Here is a 20099-nt window from a genome sequence, read left to right as displayed (position 1 = left end):
CAGCGTAACTGCAATGCTCAAAACTCTATCATGGCCCACTCTGGCAGAAAGAAGACAGAATGCAAGACTCTCAATGTTCTACAAAATTCATGGCGACCATGTTGCTGTTGATCCCAGTCAGTTTGTCACATTCAAAAACCTCACCACACCAACGCGCTCTGAAAACACACTCGCTTACCACATACCACACTCCCGTACTGATTATCACCGAACCAGCTTCTTTCCTCGCACTATCCGGGAGTGGAATCTTCTACCAGAAACAGTCATCAAAGCACCTTCACCAGCAGCATTTAAAGAAGCCCTAAACAAGTTAGACTAGTTAGCCCGTCGCACACACTCTGTGTCTGAGCCTTCATCAATGAAGTTGACACTATTTCGGAAGAAGAAGAAGAAGACACATTCGATGGGTGTAGTCCTTTTAAGCCATGTACGAATGATGTACGTCGCACATGTATCAGTTCATAAACTGCCTTGTACATCCGCACGTGATGTCACACTTAATTATGTGCATACATGTACATGTAAAGCCTTGTACAAAATAATGCATGCTGGACATGGACAGTTACATCTGGAGCGCTTAGTTTGTAAAAGGATCTCTAAAAACTTACTTGAAAACTAGCCTAGCTTCGAATTTGCAGTTGCACACGATAGTTACGCATTCGATGCTAGAGAGCTTTGCTATCGTTTTTCGGTCGGACAGCTGTGCAATTTTTTGCACCGGAGGTTATTTATTCTGTTAATTTTGAAATTTGGATGAAAGTTATTTCAATGAGTCAACTGTAGCTTTTGAGCAAGATTTGCTTATATTTTGGACAGTCGTGATCGACAGATCGGCTGTGTTTACTTTTGAACTTCCATTGCTTTACACAGTGTCATGCTTCAGTGAATCCGACTAGATTTTGAATGCAATGGTCTCTAGCCTAGAATGTTAAGCTATCGGTGAGCAAATTCTTAATCTTAGCTAGACTTCTCGAGCAATGCAAAACATCAGTAGAGGCTACATACATGTATCCCTTCCAGCTATTGGGGGATGGAGGTCCGAGGTAGGTGTAAACTCAGGGTGAGGTGGATGAGTGGTTTACAAAAAATGTAGGCGTTACGCAGTTGGCCGGGAGGATACGACCTGCAAGAGTTCCAGGCCTTCAGATTTGTAGATTGTTGCATGAATTTGATTGAATTCTTGTATAGTTTTGCGAGAATCCCAGATTCAGGCATGTGCATCACACATGGCTGGAAATTTGTCCACTTCAGTGATTCTTCCCTGCCTGGGCAATAGTGACTAGTGGTCATACTATAGGTAATAATGCACAGTTTGCACACTAGGATTAAAGGAGCTCTGCTTTGCATATTTCATACAAAATCCATTTTCTTTTTAGTTTGGACATCTGCCTATCTAGGGAAGCATTTGGGATTCTAAGGGAAGAACCATCAATTAGCTAATTAACAGCTCTATTGTCCAAGTTTATCTTCCCTTTTAAACCTCAGCTTCAGATCCAAATCCTTGATTATTCTTCCCTAGATGCAATAGTTCAGTGGCATTCTCCGAACTCTGCAACAGAAGAATTTTAATTCTAAGGCTTTATAAATCAGGGGCATGCGAGTCACCACATATCTATATAAATAAAAGGAAGTCGCTAAATCTTGTCCAGAAGCAGGCTTCGAGATGATTTGACTTTCAGCTCTGATTTATTCGTACATTGATCGGGTACATATGGCCACGTGTTTTGAACTCGCCACCCTTAGCGTTACATCACAAATATTATGAATTTTTGCACCAATCAAGTTTCAAATTAGAATATCTCCACAACTATCAACCCTAAACTAGCAAAAGTATACATTTTTGGAAAGCTGAAGGCAAAAGCAATTTAAATATATACATTTCAACTCATTGTACAGGGTGACCTTGAAATTATACAGGGTGGAATAAAAAATTTCCAAATAAAAAATGGGTTACTTAATGCATTGCTTATTACTAACTTGCAGTTATAAACTGAAAGTAAACAACATTGATTTGGTTAGAGGTTAGGGGGAGCCTACTGACTTTGGAAGAAAAAAAATCACAGCAGTTTGATAATCTCGGAATACAGGGTGTCCCAAAATATGTTCAAATGTTTTTACAATTCAACATTTTGAACTGAAACATTTTACCCCTAACCCATACAGAAAAAGTAAGCCCATATTTAGATTCCTCATCAAATTTCCTCTCAGAAAATGTAAACTTTGACTATGATAGGATAAGTAATTAAAAATTTACAGCAACTTTTAGATTTTGAAGACTTCCGCATTGCTTACTACAGTGTTTAATATGAAAATGGGTAGTTTTGTACATAAAAGTTAGCATTTTATAGACTAAACCAATCATAAAGAGTTTAAAATGATTAAAAACAATCAGCAGAATTAATAATCTTTCAAAAGAGCTCAAAACCATGTCTGTAGCCCATGGATGCAAAGGTATGATCAGTTGATTCAACGCGCACACACAAAATTTTTATTTCCCATAGACTTTGCACATACCGCCACCACCTCAACCGCCACCGCCTCAACAACCACCTCGGCCATTCTGAACTCAAATAACTGTAACTCAACTATCTTAGCTGATAAACAATTCTCCTTTGGAGGTCTGTTAGGGCACTCATTTAGCTACAAATTGACACCAAACACACTACAATACCTTTTGTTTAAGCAGAGAGTTAACAATTTGAACGAGTCTCGATTTGGAAAAGCGTAACAAAACCACCATTTTTGGGTGGCGAGTTCAAAACGCGTGGCCATATTGCCATTAAACCATCTGACGTTCATTTTTGCAAAACTATTCAATCACTATGGAAATAACAAAAAAAAAGGCCAGTTGCTAGGCCGTTGAGGTCAATAACCTTATGGGTCAGGTCATGACAGCAAACGCGTCAAGTGGCGAGTCACGCACCTGCGCGTCTGCGGCACCATGGTTTCACGCGCTTTACGGCGCATGGTATGGACGCACTTAATGTTGGCTTACCGCGCGTATGACTACGTATACATGTACGTGACTGACTTCTTCTGTGAGACAGTGGCGGATCCAGAAATTTGGGAAAAGGGGTGGGGGGGGCACACTCGAAGTTTTTGCCACCACCTTCTTGAATGGCCATGAAGCCCCATTGTGTCGCGCGCTGTGCGGGGGGGTTGTGTCCCCTCAGAATTGGAAACGTGGTCAAAGTAAAGGCCTTGAAGCCATTTCGGGGGGATCATTGGGTGTAAGCTGATGAAAAAGGGGTCATTGGGTGACAGATTTGCAAAAAAGTCCACTTTTCAGAGGGAATGTTAAAATGTAGCCAACAGGGACCGAATTAGTTGTTAACTGTTCAGTATTAGCTCGAAAAGGTTAAATGTTAGGGGTGGGTGAAAGTCCACAAATACGGAAATGTTTTGCCGCAACTTTTTACATGTTTTATACTATTATAACCCGGAATTGAAACGTTTTCTAGCAACCTCTTCTAACCTTAATGTTTTATGTTGGTTGAGATAAAGTTAAAATCAATCATTCTGTCACGAGCTGTTTCAAAAGTAATCTGAGGGATTGAGTGAGTAGGCCTAACAACATTGTCACAGGTCTGGATAATTATGTTTATCAAGCTAACATGATCATTACTATACTGGATGAATAATCTATACCAAGACACCATGATTATCATCACCGTTTACCATGTTTACTAACCACTCCCGTTTACTAACCGCTCCCGTTTACTCAACTAGCGGGGACCCGCGCGAAGCGCGGGTCTCCCGCTAGTATATAAAAGAGCTGAAGACGCAAAAACCAGATAGCAAAATGCTCAATTTAACACCCAGCAAAAAGCTGCAATTTGGGAAGATCCTATACTTTTATACAGAGCAAGTGTACTACTGGTACAAAAAAAGCTGAAAATCAAAACAAAAAAAAGCTGAACTCTCACACCCCTGTAAATAATAAATCACAGCTAGCTCTGAAAATAATAAAGAGCCTAGAGGTGTTTACCAGCCTGTCTTCCCTTTGAACCATTAGTCCTTAGATGCAATGGTTCAGTGTCCACACTGTACCATCTAGGAAATAATTTGATGTTTTTAGGGAAGACAGAATAGAACAACTCACAACACACCTATGTTCAGTCAGGGAAGGGAGGAACAAGAAAATAAGGAAATGTATATGGCACCCGGGGGAGGCACTCGAATATGAAAGTGACATACCTGTGCCCACCAGCGTATGAAACTAGGAGTCTACATGTATCAGTGTGGAAATTTTCAGAAAAAAAGGGGTCATTCGGTGTTGGCAACCAACCTAAAATTTTCCCTTTTTGGTCCATTTTTGGGGTTTTCAGTTGGGGAAGAATCTGGCGACGGATGTGACACCGCGCGGTAGGGTGAGGGAATAATTTCAATTTTCTGGAAGAATAGACACCCCTGGGCAACGCCTCTCAGGATGTTAGATAGATTTTTATTTTACTTTCCAAACAACTGATGCTCAGTATAAAACCTCATATTGAAATACCCTACCACGCTTTCACACAGAAAGAAGGCAGGATTCCCCTCGCTAAGCGTGCGCCTCAGGAAAGCTCGATCATAAAACGGATGGATTATATGCATCAGTGATACCCTGCCTTTTGAAGTGGTCCATGACGAATGGGAAGAAAACAAACTGACTATGGCTCATCGCACAACCCAGGAAAGTGCGCTCCTAATTTAAGTCGCTAATTGCAGTGTTATAATCACACAGGATTTTAACAAAAGAGGGCTAGCAAAGGAAAGCTGCAGGATGGCGCACACCTTCCTGTGTAAGGGAATTTCAATATGAGCCCTTATAAAAACACAATCAGACTTTTAAAATGATAACACCAAGTCACCAGCAAAACATCGAAGGCAGGAAAATGACAGGATTGTTGCAGGTCAGGTCAATGTACTGCAGCCCAGCTTTAAATCAATCTTTAGAGGAGGCATTTGTTTAGATATCAATACAATGAATAAGTTTTCAATAAAATGGCAAAATAATGTTTTGTTTCTGCAAAACGACTTTCTTATGATGTATAAGAAAGGTGATGCGAGCAGGCAACAGGAAGCTCACAATCAACTTTAAAGTGCCTTTTAACTGGACAAATGCTGTAAAAATGTGCAAATTTGAGGTTGAAATTTGAGAAGACACATACCGGTACTTATAATATACCCCTGCGATTTACACCTCAGCTGCTTGGTGGACTTAGTAATTTACATTACTCATTCGGTTTGCATTGTATTTAAAAATAAATAATGTGTGCAGATGTTTCTGCGATGTGAGAACTGAGTTAGAAATACCATGATGATCGTCAAGGAATATTGCTCTTGAGATTTTCCGAAAAGTCTATACAATAACATAAAGTAGCAGAATTATGCACCCTCTCTGGCTGTCCTACAACAGCGGTGTTGTATTCACTAACTTCTTTATTCACAGTAAAATTAAACTTTAGGTGAGTGCAAGTACGCATTATAAATCCATAATTATTATGAATAAGGATGATTGCATAGGTCATTCTTAGTTTTCGTTTAACATTCCAATTTGAAACTTCGGATTGAATTTGGAAAAGCTATAACATATCGGGATGAGGTTAACAAAAGTTTGGATCGGCCGGCAGTCCGGTGTGCAAAAAAAATGAATTGGTCCGAATCGGGCGGGTTTGTTTCAAATTTTTCGGGATGGGTGGGGTCTGCTGGTATTATTCGGGATATGCCAGGATTGGGGTGGAAAAAATCTTACCCACAGGGCATTAGTATACAAATATTGACTGCTATGAGGGCCCTTTAGGGGCATGGTTAAAATTATAGGCCCAAGGTGTGCACATCAGGGCATAGTCATGGTTTTGAGATCATTGCGGGCCTATAATTTAACCATGCCCCAACTAAATAGCAGTCAATATTTGTTTTATACCAAATCTTAAGATTCTTGTCATCTGTTTGGTTTTTAAAAAAAGCATCGATTTTGGAAAGAGAAATTATAGTTTCAATGCAAACGGCACAGATTACAATCTGCGATATCCGCTAATTATAGCGCGCAAAAACATTAATGTGTGTGTAATTATATCATTTTACACTGGAAACAAAGCACATGCAGAACTATGCCCGGGGAATAAAACTATGCGAGTATGCCCGCACTTTTAACCAATCAGAAGGCGGGAATCTTTAGAGGAGGTATATGTACATGTACTGAGACAAGCAATGTGCATTGATGTAGATTTGTTTTTACCACAGCTCATGTGTTGCCAATTTTTGAATGCATGCTTGTTTCTGTTAGTTAAAGGTTATCTTCAAAATGTAATTTTACATATTGATCCATTCATATACCAATTTTCAGGCCTCGAAATAAGCCAGAATTTCTGAGGGCCATTTGGGCCCTTGATCTTAAATGTTTGAGGGCCCTCACAAATTTTTGTGGGCCCGAATTTGGGCCATTGGTTTTAACCTATGAACCCCACAAAAAAGTGAGAAAAATTGCCACAAATTTTGTGGGCCATTTGGGCCCGCCGGATGCGTCTTTTGCGGGCCCTCACTGATTTTCGGGGGCCGAGGGCCCTTGGGCCCTCCTTATTTCGAGCCCTGTCAATTTTTCAAGAGAATGTTGATTGTTGACCAAATTGAATGCAAATTGCAATTTTTTGGTCAATTGAGAAAAAATGACACATGTGTAGATTCCAAAATTGGCCTAGAAAAAGGGGTTATTGATTAGACAATAACTGTGTGTGCTATCTGTTTTGAGATCATTTGAGGGGTTTGTTTTGGGCTGAGGTAATTTTTGCGAGGGAGCTCATAAAAATACTGAGGCTCAACACAAACACTGAGTCCCTGACAATTTCATGCAATAACCATAAAACAGTGCAATGTTATTGCCATTCATTTGCAGCTATTTTGCAAATTTGTTCCATGAAATTGAAAATAACATTATAATTTCTTTTGTTTAAAAGATTGTTGAATCTCGCATTTAATACTCAGTATGCTTGCTTACTCGCGGTGATTATGCATGCTTGTTTGTGTAAGAAATAATTGCGCAAATGCAGATCACTTATGTGCGAGATTGAAAGAATTTCCAATGCACTTTGCGGTCAATTGTGAGATATTAATGACATACATTTGCGTCCTCATCCTTACAAATTTATAATAAAATATAACGGGACACACACATCACATACATTCATACGGTTATGAATGTTATATAATACTAGATTTTGCGCTTCTCGGATTGGGCGGTTCTCGTGATAGGCCTATCTCTAATTACCCAGCACCTGTTACCCCTGACCTTTTTTTTACTACGATATATACGTCTCTTAATGATCAAGACCCAACTTGACACAACAAATCAACTCTGTTTTGTAGCTGTGACACTTACTTCGGTACCCTTAATCTGGAAACCCATCATTCGCCTCTTCCAAGCCCTGTCCTGCTACTACATTAATTGGAGGACCCACGAAATCGATATCTGGATTCTGGATGTAGGCTGTTGCTTAATGAAATCAATCTGGAGAAATGTGAACCCGGGATGTGAACGCAATAAGGCCAAATATAACGGATTATAGGACTTACCATAACTGATTATTTTTATGTATTAAAAAACCATTCTGGAGGACCCCGGAAATAGTCCTGTTCTGCTGAAATAGGCCTATGCATGTGTTCCGTATTGAAATATGTGTTGATATAGGCCAATTGGTCCGATCAAATGCACCTGTTAGTCATACTATACTGTGTTCCGATGCTCGCACTGCCTCCGTCGGTACTCTGCGCACAGTCGTACATGACCGTTGACACGCTGCGATATAATATACCAAGTGGCCAAAAATGTGACCCATGTTTGAGGCACATTGTGGTATGCTTTGTTGTGCTGAGTACCCCCCCCCCCAGCTCCCACCGGCAGTACAGTGACACTTGCAACTATGTTAGAAAGTTGAAAATCTAGTATGATGCATCGCTTGATCAAAAATGAAACAATGCAAGTTAAGGTTCATTTGAGTTCGTGCATCACACAGGTTTAAAAAAGAAAGGTTATCAGTGTAGCCCATAGGTAACCCCTTTTTGTGTCACCGGAAGTATTCAGGAAGGCACAAACCCACACCACTCCACGCCATACATAAATTCTCCCAGCCACATTTCCCCAATATGAAATTTAAAAAAGTTAAATTAAGTTTGGCAGAGGTGGGGTTCGAACTCACGGCGCACCGCTATCATGGATCCTCCATGAGCCTCGCGCCTTATACCGCTTGGCCACATGTCTTGTTGGTATCCATTTGAAACATATTTGAACATATAATCGCAACTTCAACATAGGCCTACCACGTGACAAGCAAAGGCAGAAAACGTACCATATTTTGGAATTTTATTTGCTTAAAAACATAAATATGTTTTAATAGCGCTCAATTGTTGTTAACTGCATGTTCTATACAGAAATACGACAATAAATGGGCATCTACATGGACAATACGTTATATCGATTGTTCTTGTATACAGGTTCAATGTTTTTATCAATTATAAAAAATCCACATTAGACCTCAAATTTTTTTCAGGAAATAAAAGATTAGATTACCATAAAAACGAAACAGTGATCTTTGGCGGGGTCTAATGTAATTTTTACATAGAATTTTCAACGTTTTTTCTATCCTTATTCTTGCTCAATTAAACAAATATTTTGGCGTATATAAAATTGAAATAAAATTCTCTGCCTCTTAAACGACATCAAATGTGCCACAATTGGGTATCACGAATCGTTATATATGATGTGCAGTAAATATTCATATATTCTTTTATACATAGGATGCTTCAATTTTGACACAAAAAATATTTCATTGAACATCCTCTCACTCGTCTATTTAAAAAAGGTAACCACGCTTCCCTAGAATGTGCAATAAATTAGCATTAAAAGTTTTCTTATTTTAGCAGCATTTCAGAAACACTTGGCGTTTGGCGTGAAGAGGAGTAGCACAAACCAGTCCTAAATTCTGTGAGGTTAAAGGTCATTTGAGGTCATCTTGTAAAATAGGCTGAAAATGGTCTCACATTGAGCAATTGAAACCCAGTTACAACCAAAGTCATAGCTGCACTATATGGGAACTTTCATGTAATTACATGTAAGCACCGGAGGAAAACGCGATCGCGTTTTTCGTGGCCGCAATTGCATTTTTTTGGGTGCAATTGCATTTTGTAGACCCTAACTTTCTTGTTATTCAAGGATGGAATCAGAGAAAACGGCTATTTAAAAAAAAAAGTTCTGAGGTTTTATTCAAAGCTGGACAATTTAAATACTTTTGCTTCTATTGAACAGCTAGCAATTCATGCTAATTCAATATGTCCCTGGCTGTTCGATAGAAGCAACAGTACAACTTTATCCAGCTTTGAATAAAAATATCAGAACTTTTAGGGTTTTTTTTTTCACGTTTTTGGAAAAACTTTGTGCGTTTTTGGCTTCCCAAATTGCGTTTTTCTCTGGTGCTTAGATGGTTGTTTTCAAGGTCACATAATAAGGTCAAAGGTCATTCAAAGTCAACTTGTTGGGTAATTGGCAAAAGGGGGGGGGGGCTGCGCTGCACTTGAGGTTCGATAACCACTTGTTTTTTCTGTCCAATCTGTCATAATTTTGCTGAGTGATGACCCTAGTCTACTTAACCTAGATTAGTCATGGACTCATGGAATCCAAATTAGTCCTTTTTATGACCAAATGCCTTTATTGGCATGAATATGATGAAGGGATTTTCCTCAGAATGGACTGGCTAGCTATTCTTCAGTATGCCCCTCACTTGAATTGGGCATATTAAATGTGAAAATGAACATCTACCTAAATTTATTTGGGAGGGGGTGCAGCGGGGCCCAAAAGTGGACTGTTTATGAATTTTGGGTTGATTTCAACATTTTACTAAAAAAGTGGATTTTGTGAATTTTCCTTCAAAAAAAAAGCTGAAATTTTTAGTTTACTTTTTATTCGGATTGGCATTTTCGGGTGGTGTAGTAGTGGCACCCTTGCCCTTCCTGGTTACGGCTTTTTCTGTATGATACCTTCATTTCTGCTTCCAACAATTATATCACTGGTGGTTGCTCAGCCAGTGTGTGATATTTTATTTTCAGATACAGTGTAGACTACTACCAGCTTGCCTGCCAAAATGTATAGATTCTGACTGAGTTGTTTGGACTCCTACATGGGGTCATGATTCTCAACTTTTGCAGGAGAGTACAATGGGGCTCACTGTTAAGAGTAAATCCATTTAGGGCATTTGGTCATCTCCCCAACACTTTGCTTGGCAGTAAAGTGTTAGGGAGATTTGTATGCTTGGCAGCAATCAGTATTACACTGAGAATGCATAAATAGCTCACTGGGCTATTCCATTTAAAATCCACATTCCCCCTGTGGAAGATTTTGGAAATATCATCCACAGGGGGAGTATGAATTTCAAATGTAATTAGCACATTAGCCAACTCCGTATACTGCAATAATTGCAACACACCCTCCCTCTATGGAAGATTCAGATTGAATCTTTATCAGAGGGTGTATGGAATTCAAATGGAACTGCCTATTGTGTACATGTATTCCATTCAAAATTCATACTCCCCCTGTGGAAGATATTTCCAAAATCTTCCACAGGGGCAGTGTGGATGTTAAATGGAATAGCCCAATGCAGGTTCTGGCTTTGACTGTACTTCAAAATACACTCATCTACTCTAGGTTCCAGAGTAAAAAATAAGTACAGCTTGTCTGTACGCAGTGCGACAATACTCATACATATATGAGGAAGGCACTTATAAGGAAGAAGAAATATACTGCATGAGTGCATCATGGGTTTGGCTATTTGAATCAATTGAACTATTGAAAAAACAAAAAAAATAAATAATACTTTTAAAGGGCCTATTTATAATTTAGACAATTTTTAAAAATAAACAATGTATTTTGAAAGTAATTTTAAGTCAAAAATTTGGCTTATTTTGTCAATAAAGAATATAACGGCCGATATTCAAAAAATAAATAGGCCCATAGAATGGAGTGTCAAGACTAAGAACAAAACATTTTTAAGCCACATTTTGAACAAGCAGTTGGTTATAGTTTGTTCCATAAACAACTAGGACAAAACAAATTTTGTGTGATGTGAAAATGGTTGATTTTACACAAAATCTATGGTATTTTAATAAACGGTTACAAATCTTGAGTGCTTGAAACATCGTATTTTTTTCCCTGCAATATCGGAAAGCAACTGCTGGATCATAAGACATCCCATGCTGGTGTTTAAATGTAAATGCCAAGTGTTATTATCATGAACGTTAATTACTTTAAAGAAAGTTGATCTAATAATAATTTCTTGGATCTAATTCCCTCGCATCTAAGACCAGTAGGGTGTTCACCAATCACCATACAATGTGCACACCTATGGTTTATTGGAAAGAATTATGTGGGAGGAAGTTTTGTTTACTTCCTAGTGTGTTTGAGATGTCTCTAGGAATGTCATTGCCGTGCTGTTGTTGTCTCTCAAATGTTTTGCAAAAAAGCTATTATGTGCTACGCTTTAAAAAAAGAATAGAAATACAAGCTAATGCTCTACATATTTTTGTACGCATGTTAGTTTTTATTTATTTTATTTTTGTTCTTTTATTTTGGCCCACTTTTGCTCCTGCTACTTTTTTTAATATTTAACTAAATATTAAAGCATGTTAAAACTATGTGCTACTGCGATGATGGCTTTCACATGAATGGGTGATGGGTTTGAGGCTGAGAGACAAAACTTTTGTTTTTGCTTTTAATAGGCCTGCGCCTACACACTATGCATAATTAGTGTACACAGATGGGTGAATGAAAATAGTGAGGAAGTGAGAAATGTATGACCTAGCATTAAATATTGGTATACAAATTACAAAATATAAACACAAATCCTATAGATGCTGAAGTTCGTTGTTGTGATAAATATTGATACTTGTGTGTAATAATTTGGTACACACTACACATACATGTATTTTGTCTTAAATTTGCTAAATTTTTGTAGCAAAGAGGCAAATAAACTAATTTTCATATTTTCTTTTTTGCTTCTTATACAGATGACGTGAAATTCAACAAGAACAGATCGGAGAAACCTTCAAACATAGCATCACACAACTCAATCCTACTCATGGTTACCACGGTTACCTTATCACAAGTGTAATGTAGCAACCAGAAGATCCATTTGTTTACACAAAAATAAAATCAATGGTTTGATCAAATGAACACAGGCTTCAACATTCTCCTGACACAATCTGGGGGAATTCTCTTCCAAAATATCAAGTTTCTTCTTTTGAAAGTGCAATAAACTCTCCAGCTTAGTCTCCATATTCCAGCCTGGCTACTGTGACGAAGCCATGGCGACAAGTAAAGGAGAAAAAGAAGTGCGAGCAAGGTTTAATTTTAAAGGTAGCAACGAACCAGATGAACTGATATTTAACAAAGGAGATGTTATAACAGTGACACAACAGGTAGACGGTGGCTGGTGGGAGGGGACTCTGAATGGCAGGACGGGATGGTTTCCTAGCAACTATGTCAAAGAAATCAAGTTTGCAGGTGAGTAGAAAACATAGAGAGTAGCGACTGAAAATTGGCTTGTGTGTAATGCTATGATGAATCCACCATTTTGGTTTGTAAACGCTACCTTCTCTAGGCATTTTTGATGATTTTCATATTTTAAAATGTTAAGCATTTTACACAAACAACACCGCAAGTTTGAGTTGAAGTTTGCCGGGGCCATAGCAGAATTATCTGGATACAAATATGTACAGTATTTGAACTCCATGCGGGCCACACAATCAGGCGGAGTTGGTACTCTTTGGTTCTATCTCATTGGTAGTGAATGGTGTGTTTTGAAAAAAATATCTTGGCTGTTGGACACAAGTGATCGACTGATCGTCTCCAATTATATGATAATGTTGTACACATAGGCCTGCTACAAATACATGTACGGAACCCGAAACAGTGTTATTTGCAGCGCATTCAAATTACAGATTTTGGCTCCAAATGCATATTTTGAGATTTTGGGGACTTTTTATGAAATGAAAATACTGTAAACACTGTTGATTACAATGGCCGCACACACGGATATTGTGAAATCAGTGATCAATGTAAATATGGGTACTGTATGGTATTTTGACATTCATGGAACAGTTTGGTTGAAAAAATGGTGGAGGCATTTATTAGAGGTGGAGGGAGGGGCATTTATTTGAAATGTGGTGTAAAATTTCTAGTTGATGTGTCATGAAAAAAAAAAAAAAAAAATGTGGTGCTAAAATTAAAATAAAATGATATACAAAATAGTATCCAGTATCAGTTTCCAGATATTGTTGATAGAACTGTAACATCAAAATGCTGACTATTTCAAGAAGACCCAATGTTACATTTGGAAGACACCTTTTAAAATGTATCCAAATCGATGGATACCAATCATTTTGACACAGCCTGTTGTATAATTTGGTGCAGCTGTTTGTGGGAAAAAATGTTTGCAAAATAAATTATCAAAAATTCAAAATACAATCTGGTAGGACATGTGATCTATGAGATGGGTTGTTGAAGACATTTTAATAATTTAGGCCTACACATTTTTGTGACAGCATGGGAAATGCAAAATATTTTTAAATGATTAAAACATTTTGCAGAAAAGATTGTCATCTGTGATATTGATAATCAGTCATCTCTTACCCTGACATGTGTTTGCAAATATGTGTACCACATAGGGCTATAGGTCAAAGTTTTGAGCTGCTACCTAATCAGTGTAAGAGAGCAATATTGACTGGAAGTGACTGAGTCACAATCGTGGAATCTTTGGAGTCTGCTGGTAATTGTTTTGATTAAATTGTGCACAATTAATAATATGTACATGTATGTATTTTCTTAAATTTGGATCTTAATTAGAGGCTAGACATCACAATGATGTAATATTATGTAATTGTTTGTTTATTATTTATTGGTTTGGTTGCTTGATTGTTTATTTAAAATTCATCAAATTAATTTCTTTATATTATTTAATATAAATTTTTATATTATTTTAATAACATAATTATTATATGTACCGGTACATGTACATGAACATGGTATTGATCAATACAAAAATTAAAAAAATTACAAGTAAACAAAACAAAACAAAAATTGGCAGCAAATTACAAGTAAACAAAACAAACAAAAGTGGCAGCATACATACATCGTATGGTATATATTAAAAAAATCTTTGGGTAATTGAGTGAGTCAGGACTTGGAATACCCCAAACCACAGTGTTTATTTTTAACAAGTTTTGAAACAACACGTAAACATGTACTATAATAAAAACTAATAAATGAGAACCAATATTAGTTTATATTTGGTACAACTCAGTCAACTCCCACCAAGTGTTATGAGTGAGTCAGTCACCCCCACATACATGTACATAGTGCTGCTTTCCACCAATTTCAGTCATCAGTGAACACTTTGCGACCTTTTAGTCATGAATTATTCATAATATCTTGGTCATCAACCAATCAGGTGGATGGCTACTGCTAGTATATGAATTATTCATAAGGATGACCTTCTTTTAGAGTTTCATTCACCTGTAAATTCCACTTGAACAAAATAGTGTAAACATTTATTAGACTGAGTTCCCTCAGTCAATGTATCAAGGCCAATGTTTGCCATTAGCCTCAAAACAACCTAGCCATGAAGAGGTCTATTCAGTAGAAGTTAGCAATCATTCAAGTTCAAGACATTTTGTATCATGAGAATCGGAATCATACAGTCTGCAGAGACAGAACAACAGTGCACAGTCTTAATTTGCTAACAACTTGGAATTGATCGAGAGACAAATTCAGAAATAGGATCACAATTTTCTTGATTGGTCGTAGATTTGGTGGATCTTCGGAACGATGCGTTTGTTTGAGTTTCCAAACAGTGGAAGTAGCATGAAGTGTTTACTGTGCACATGTTCCACGGATGCATTGAATAGTCCTGATAGGATTGCATCCATCATATTTGAATGTAAGTTCAAGTGTAACTTTTAAGTTTTGTTAGCACTTTTTTTTTCTGCCAAAAAGAGCATGGGATGGGTTTGTGTTGTGTTTTTTGTCACCAGTGGATGTGATGAAAGCACATAGTATATAGGTGTACAATGTACATATGCATGATACATGGTATATATTCCAAAAGCAATTCATTTTATAAAGTCTTACTGCCATGCATATATACATGTACATGGGGTTGTGCCACAAAGGAGGGGGCTGATGGCCACCATCCTTACTATGATTTGAGAAAGGGGGAAAACCCCGGGGGGAAAACTGGTGATTGTGGTACCTATTTTCTTCATTTCGTTGTAAAACATGGCTTTCCAGCGACCCTAAAGAAATAAATGTCATGCTTTTCTGTGAAAAGGCGTAATTTAGTTACAAGCCATTTGATAATTTTATGACCCCCCCCCCCCTTATTTTTTTCCTGTACAAAATTGTGACCCCACATATTTGGGATCCACGGTATCCACCGCTTCTGAAGAAAACGATAGACAATGTATGCCTACATACATTTTGTAGACCTACATCAATCATTCATTGTTGGGATGTGATGTCGGAGAACAAAACATATGATTTAGTGAATGGGACTCTAAATTCTAAAAATTTATGAAAATTATCATTGGCCAATTTTTTTAATTTTTTTTTTTTTATTTTAAAAATTGTGAAAATATTGTATGATTTATTTGAGCACAAGAAAAAAAACCATTATGAATTAATAATTTAATATGGATAATTTCAATGATACAAGTAAATTATTTTCCCCTTTGTAGTTGAATTGGCACCTTACTGGGTCGCTAGTTGGCATGAAAACAGGAAGCGCCATAGAGTGAGAGATAATAGAAGTATGTTGTCCTGGCTCTACATGTTCAATGCCAATATTGTTAACTGCTCATGGTTTTATCCTTGACATTCAACACTAATACATGGACATGGTGCCAAGTGGGAGTCACACATGCATACATGCATTCAATAAAGAATATGAGTAAAGAAGCACTTGTTTTAGATAGTACTATTTCTGGACTTGTGGGGGTGGTGTAAATTGTAGTATTAACGCTGAACATATCATTGTGGGTACAGGTCATTTTATATCTGGTCGCATGTCACAAATAGGTCACCCAAAAATGGAGGAGCCGTAACATGAAAATGCTTTCTTCCCGCTTCAAGTTTAGTTTATTCTAAAAGTATGATACCTATTTTAGACAGTTTGGTGTCATTCTGTAGATAATTATGTTCTTTGTCAAATGCAAAAAACCCCAAGTCAATTGGACAACTACTTTGAGATTTATACTTCAATATGTAAGATGTGTCAATGGAGGAGCTGGGGGCGGGTGAGCAGGCGGGTGAGCCCCATAGGGTTGTACACAAAATTGTGAAAATATGGCAAACTTCAAACCTTTGTATCTTAAAAAGTACAACTAGCATGGACACCAAATTGCACATATATCATCCTGGATTGTTAATCTACCTCATAGTAGATCAACTGTAACAAAAGATGTAACTAATTAATTGCCTAATTAAATACTAATTAAGACAGTTTTCCCTATATGTTACTGTACTAAGTGTGTACGTAATGCTCCGACATTTCTAAATGGCCTATCTCTTGCCCGAGTCACCCTATTTATTCAAAAGTACACATATTTTTAAGGAAATTTGATGAGGAATTCAATAATGCTATTAGTTTTAGTGCCAGACATGAAGGAAAAAAGTTGTGATTGATAATGTCATACAAATTGTAAAATTATTTTTTCAATTTTTGACCACCCTGTATGTTTAACGCAAGGGATACCAAACCCTTTCTTCCTAATTTGTTGGAAGGGCCCATGCAATGTCTTTCTGAATCCATATTTATTTTGAGCTACATAGCTTTCAGAAAAAGAATATATGGGGTTTACCATGACACAAAAGATGCTAATTTTGTTGATGTTCCACCCTGTATATTTCTTACCCACCCTGTATTATGATATTATACTTTGTTGATTTGGCATCCTTGTAATATAAGCTTTCCAGAAATGTATACTTTTAATGGTCTAAAATGTATTCATTAAAAGTTGTATTAGAGTGAATCAAGATTGGTGATATTTTTATCATAAAACATTATGTTACACAAAAGATGACCAATTCATGACATGCGACCATCTAGAGTTGGCCATACATGTACATACATAGGCCTAGGTTCAGTCATATCAGACCTTCATATAGTTGAAGACCTATGGTACAGTTCAGAAATACAGTCATGAAAGGAATCCCCCTCTGTTCCCCATATAATGGCCACATTGAAAAATTAATTTGTTTCACATCCGCCTTCCTCTTGACTTTCTGGGATCAGTTCATATTTTTTTCATATTAAAATTTAAGTTAAAGAATGAATACTAGTAAAATGATATAAATTTAAAAACAAACTTATTATCACAATATTTATAGCAGAATCACTTTTTTTTGTGTTTTTGTGGCACTCTAGTCTAATGTGTCCTTATTATCTTTAAAAAAAGATGCTGAAAACTGTTGGCAATGTCAATTTTATGTGAAAACCGATTGTATCGATGTAAATTTGTAAAAAAAAAAAAAAAAAAAATACATTCTTTGCAAATAAAATACAGTACAAATACTGCCATAAACTTAGGCCTACATATTTCTGTCGACTTCGGCAACGTTTGCTGGATGGACATCAAGAGATCTGCTCTCTAGGAAACTGTTGAAAAATATTTGTTATTTAATGTGTGAAACTTGGAAGTCTGCTAAAAATATCAATTGCACATGGACATTGATAGACAGTGTTGGAGGACTCGGGACTCGGACTCGAGTCCGGACTCAAGTCCTTTTTTCAAGGACTCGGACTCGGAAGCTAAGGACTTGGACTCGGACTCGGACCTCAAGGACTCGGGGACTCGGCTCGAGTCCTCCTCGAGTCCGGCAAAATAGGGTCTTTTTAGGTCTTTTATTTTCGTTCATTGTAAACTTCTTATGCTTGATCAATGATAACATCACATGATTAAAATAAGTATTTTTACATGCAAATAAATTCAATTTGTAAATAAAAGTAGGCCTACAATCAAAAAGCAAGATTGCTTTCAGTTATATCTTTAATTGCTAAATGGATTTTAATCATATTCGTTTGTTTTGACATGACTGCTTTGTCTAGAATGTGAATAATAATACTCTGGGGCACTCAAGTTAAATTTTGGTAGGGGTGTGCGGCGCCGAACTTTGGGAACTATAAGACTGATTTGGAGGCAAAATAGGGGCTTGATGAACTGAAATTTCAACATTTTTGTGGAGGTCTGTGAAATAAAGTTGGGCCAAATTATAGGTTTTGGAGCTAACAAATTCAAAATATTTCTAAATTTGAGCTAAAGACCTACAATTTTCAGAGTGTTAGGCTCAATGAACTGGAGCATGAGGCAAATGTGTTAAGTGACTGCCGGAGAGCCTGAAAAAGGACCCATGACTGCATCTTTTGCCTCTCTAAAACACAAGCCTAATAAGTTACTGTGAGTCTGTGATTATACTCTGTTTCCAAGGTATGCTACCTAAGGGTAAACATTTTTTGACTGATCGAAAGGGAGGGTGGAAGCAATTTTTGGCAAGCCGAGAGGAGGAACAAGCAATTTTGGCACATGAAGACAAATAAAAGCGCTCTAAAAGGCTTAGAAAACAGTGCGGAAATGCTTACATAATACAGATTTCCCTGCTTGCTGTGCTCGAAACATAATTATCTAAACCATTTAAGGTTTGTATTGGGATCTCCCAAAAATGGCATGTGCAAAGGGGTGCAAAGATTTTGGCAGGTCGGGAGGGGGGTGATTTTTGGCAGGCCGAGAAGGGATAAGCATTTTTGGCAATTTCACCCCTCTCCGGGCTCAGCATAATTATTGCACAGCCCCAAAACAATACTAGGCATGCTAGGTGGGACTAGCAAATTATGTATTTACAAGAAAATAATATAGAACTAAAATTCTGGTTAAGTATAGGCTATACGTTGATAAAGTATTGGTGAAAACCCGGGGCTTGAATTTGATACATAAGGACTCGGACTCGGACTCGGACTCGAACATTGAGGACTCGGACTCGGACTCGGACTCGGACATCAGAAATTGGCAGGGACTCGGACTCGGACTTGGACTCGGACACCAAGGACTCGGACTCGGATGACGAGGACTCGACTACAACACTGTTGATAGACCCAGTCCACACTAGCATATTTTCGTCAATTTCCCGAATATGACACTATTATGATAAACGAATGGTGGGAGCATCCACACAGTCAGCTACTTGTCATTGTGTTGTAATAACGTCTGGTTATACATAGCCTTTCAACAAGGCTCTGCCTGGACCACGGTAGTCAGGCGTGGTGGGAGCGCCACCTATAATATTCCACTGAAGGCACCAGGCGGCGGATGACATGATCGAGGCGGCAACTTGTGAAACTGCCCGGCCGTATGACATTTTCCAATATAGTCGGTTCGGTTTGTGGGGTTCATTATCGAACCCCAACGGTTAAATATTATTTATCAACATAGGCCTATTTGTTTGTGATATTTCAAGCGTTTTAAAATTTCAAAATAATCCCATTCAATTACACGGTTGACGATGAAAATTTACTGAATTTAGGGAATGCAATGCGGTCACCACCTGGAAGGCACGGCAACCGCCCCCCCCCACTAGGATCGCGAGGCCTTTGAAAGACTAGGTTATACATGTACACAGCATTACGGCAATTACGAAGTCTATTGAGTAAACATATACAACAACAAAATGCATGTACACATTACACACAGGTATTGGCAACTACAACATAATCATGCTACGACTGCACCTAATGATATATATACATGTAGGGCCTATATATTTTTATGGTTCGGGAATGATGACACAATTGTAGCATGCTGACGACATTGAGCGGGCACACAAACAATAATGTAATATGATTATGACACGATCATAATCAACAGGAAAAAAAATACTTGTGTGAACGGAGTCTTTACTCTTTTATTTTGTTCCTGCTTGTTAATAATGCAACTTTTAGGGTAGGCTACCCACGTTCCCTTATCTAGCCAATAAAAACATGATTTATGTCCTTGTACAATATTTACCCATCAAGAATATGTTTTCAATA

At 37.6% G+C, this 20099-nt stretch overlaps 2 protein-coding genes across 6 annotated transcripts in view; one reads left to right on the top strand and one right to left on the bottom strand.

The window, feature by feature from the left end:
- Positions 1-20099, bottom strand: part of LOC140154790 (density-regulated protein-like) — a 260777-nt gene that overhangs the window by 82692 nt on the left and 157986 nt on the right. The window lies entirely within an intron of this gene.
- The window catches only part of LOC140154786 (rho guanine nucleotide exchange factor 7-like), a 54043-nt gene that overhangs the window by 1636 nt on the left and 32308 nt on the right, over positions 1-20099 (top strand). For all 5 annotated transcript variants that reach the window (XM_072177354.1, XM_072177353.1, XM_072177357.1 and 2 more), the window contains exon 2: positions 12031-12526. In XM_072177354.1, coding sequence (XP_072033455.1) covers positions 12328-12526 — 199 coding nt within the window. In that variant the 5' untranslated portion in view covers positions 12031-12327. The remainder of the gene's footprint in view (positions 1-12030; positions 12527-20099) is intronic.

This window comes from Amphiura filiformis, chromosome 6 (genome assembly GCF_039555335.1).
Source record: "Amphiura filiformis chromosome 6, Afil_fr2py, whole genome shotgun sequence".
In the NCBI taxonomy this organism is placed as follows: Eukaryota; Metazoa; Echinodermata; class Ophiuroidea; order Amphilepidida; family Amphiuridae; genus Amphiura; species Amphiura filiformis.
This window is presented reverse-complemented; position numbering and strand designations above follow the sequence as displayed.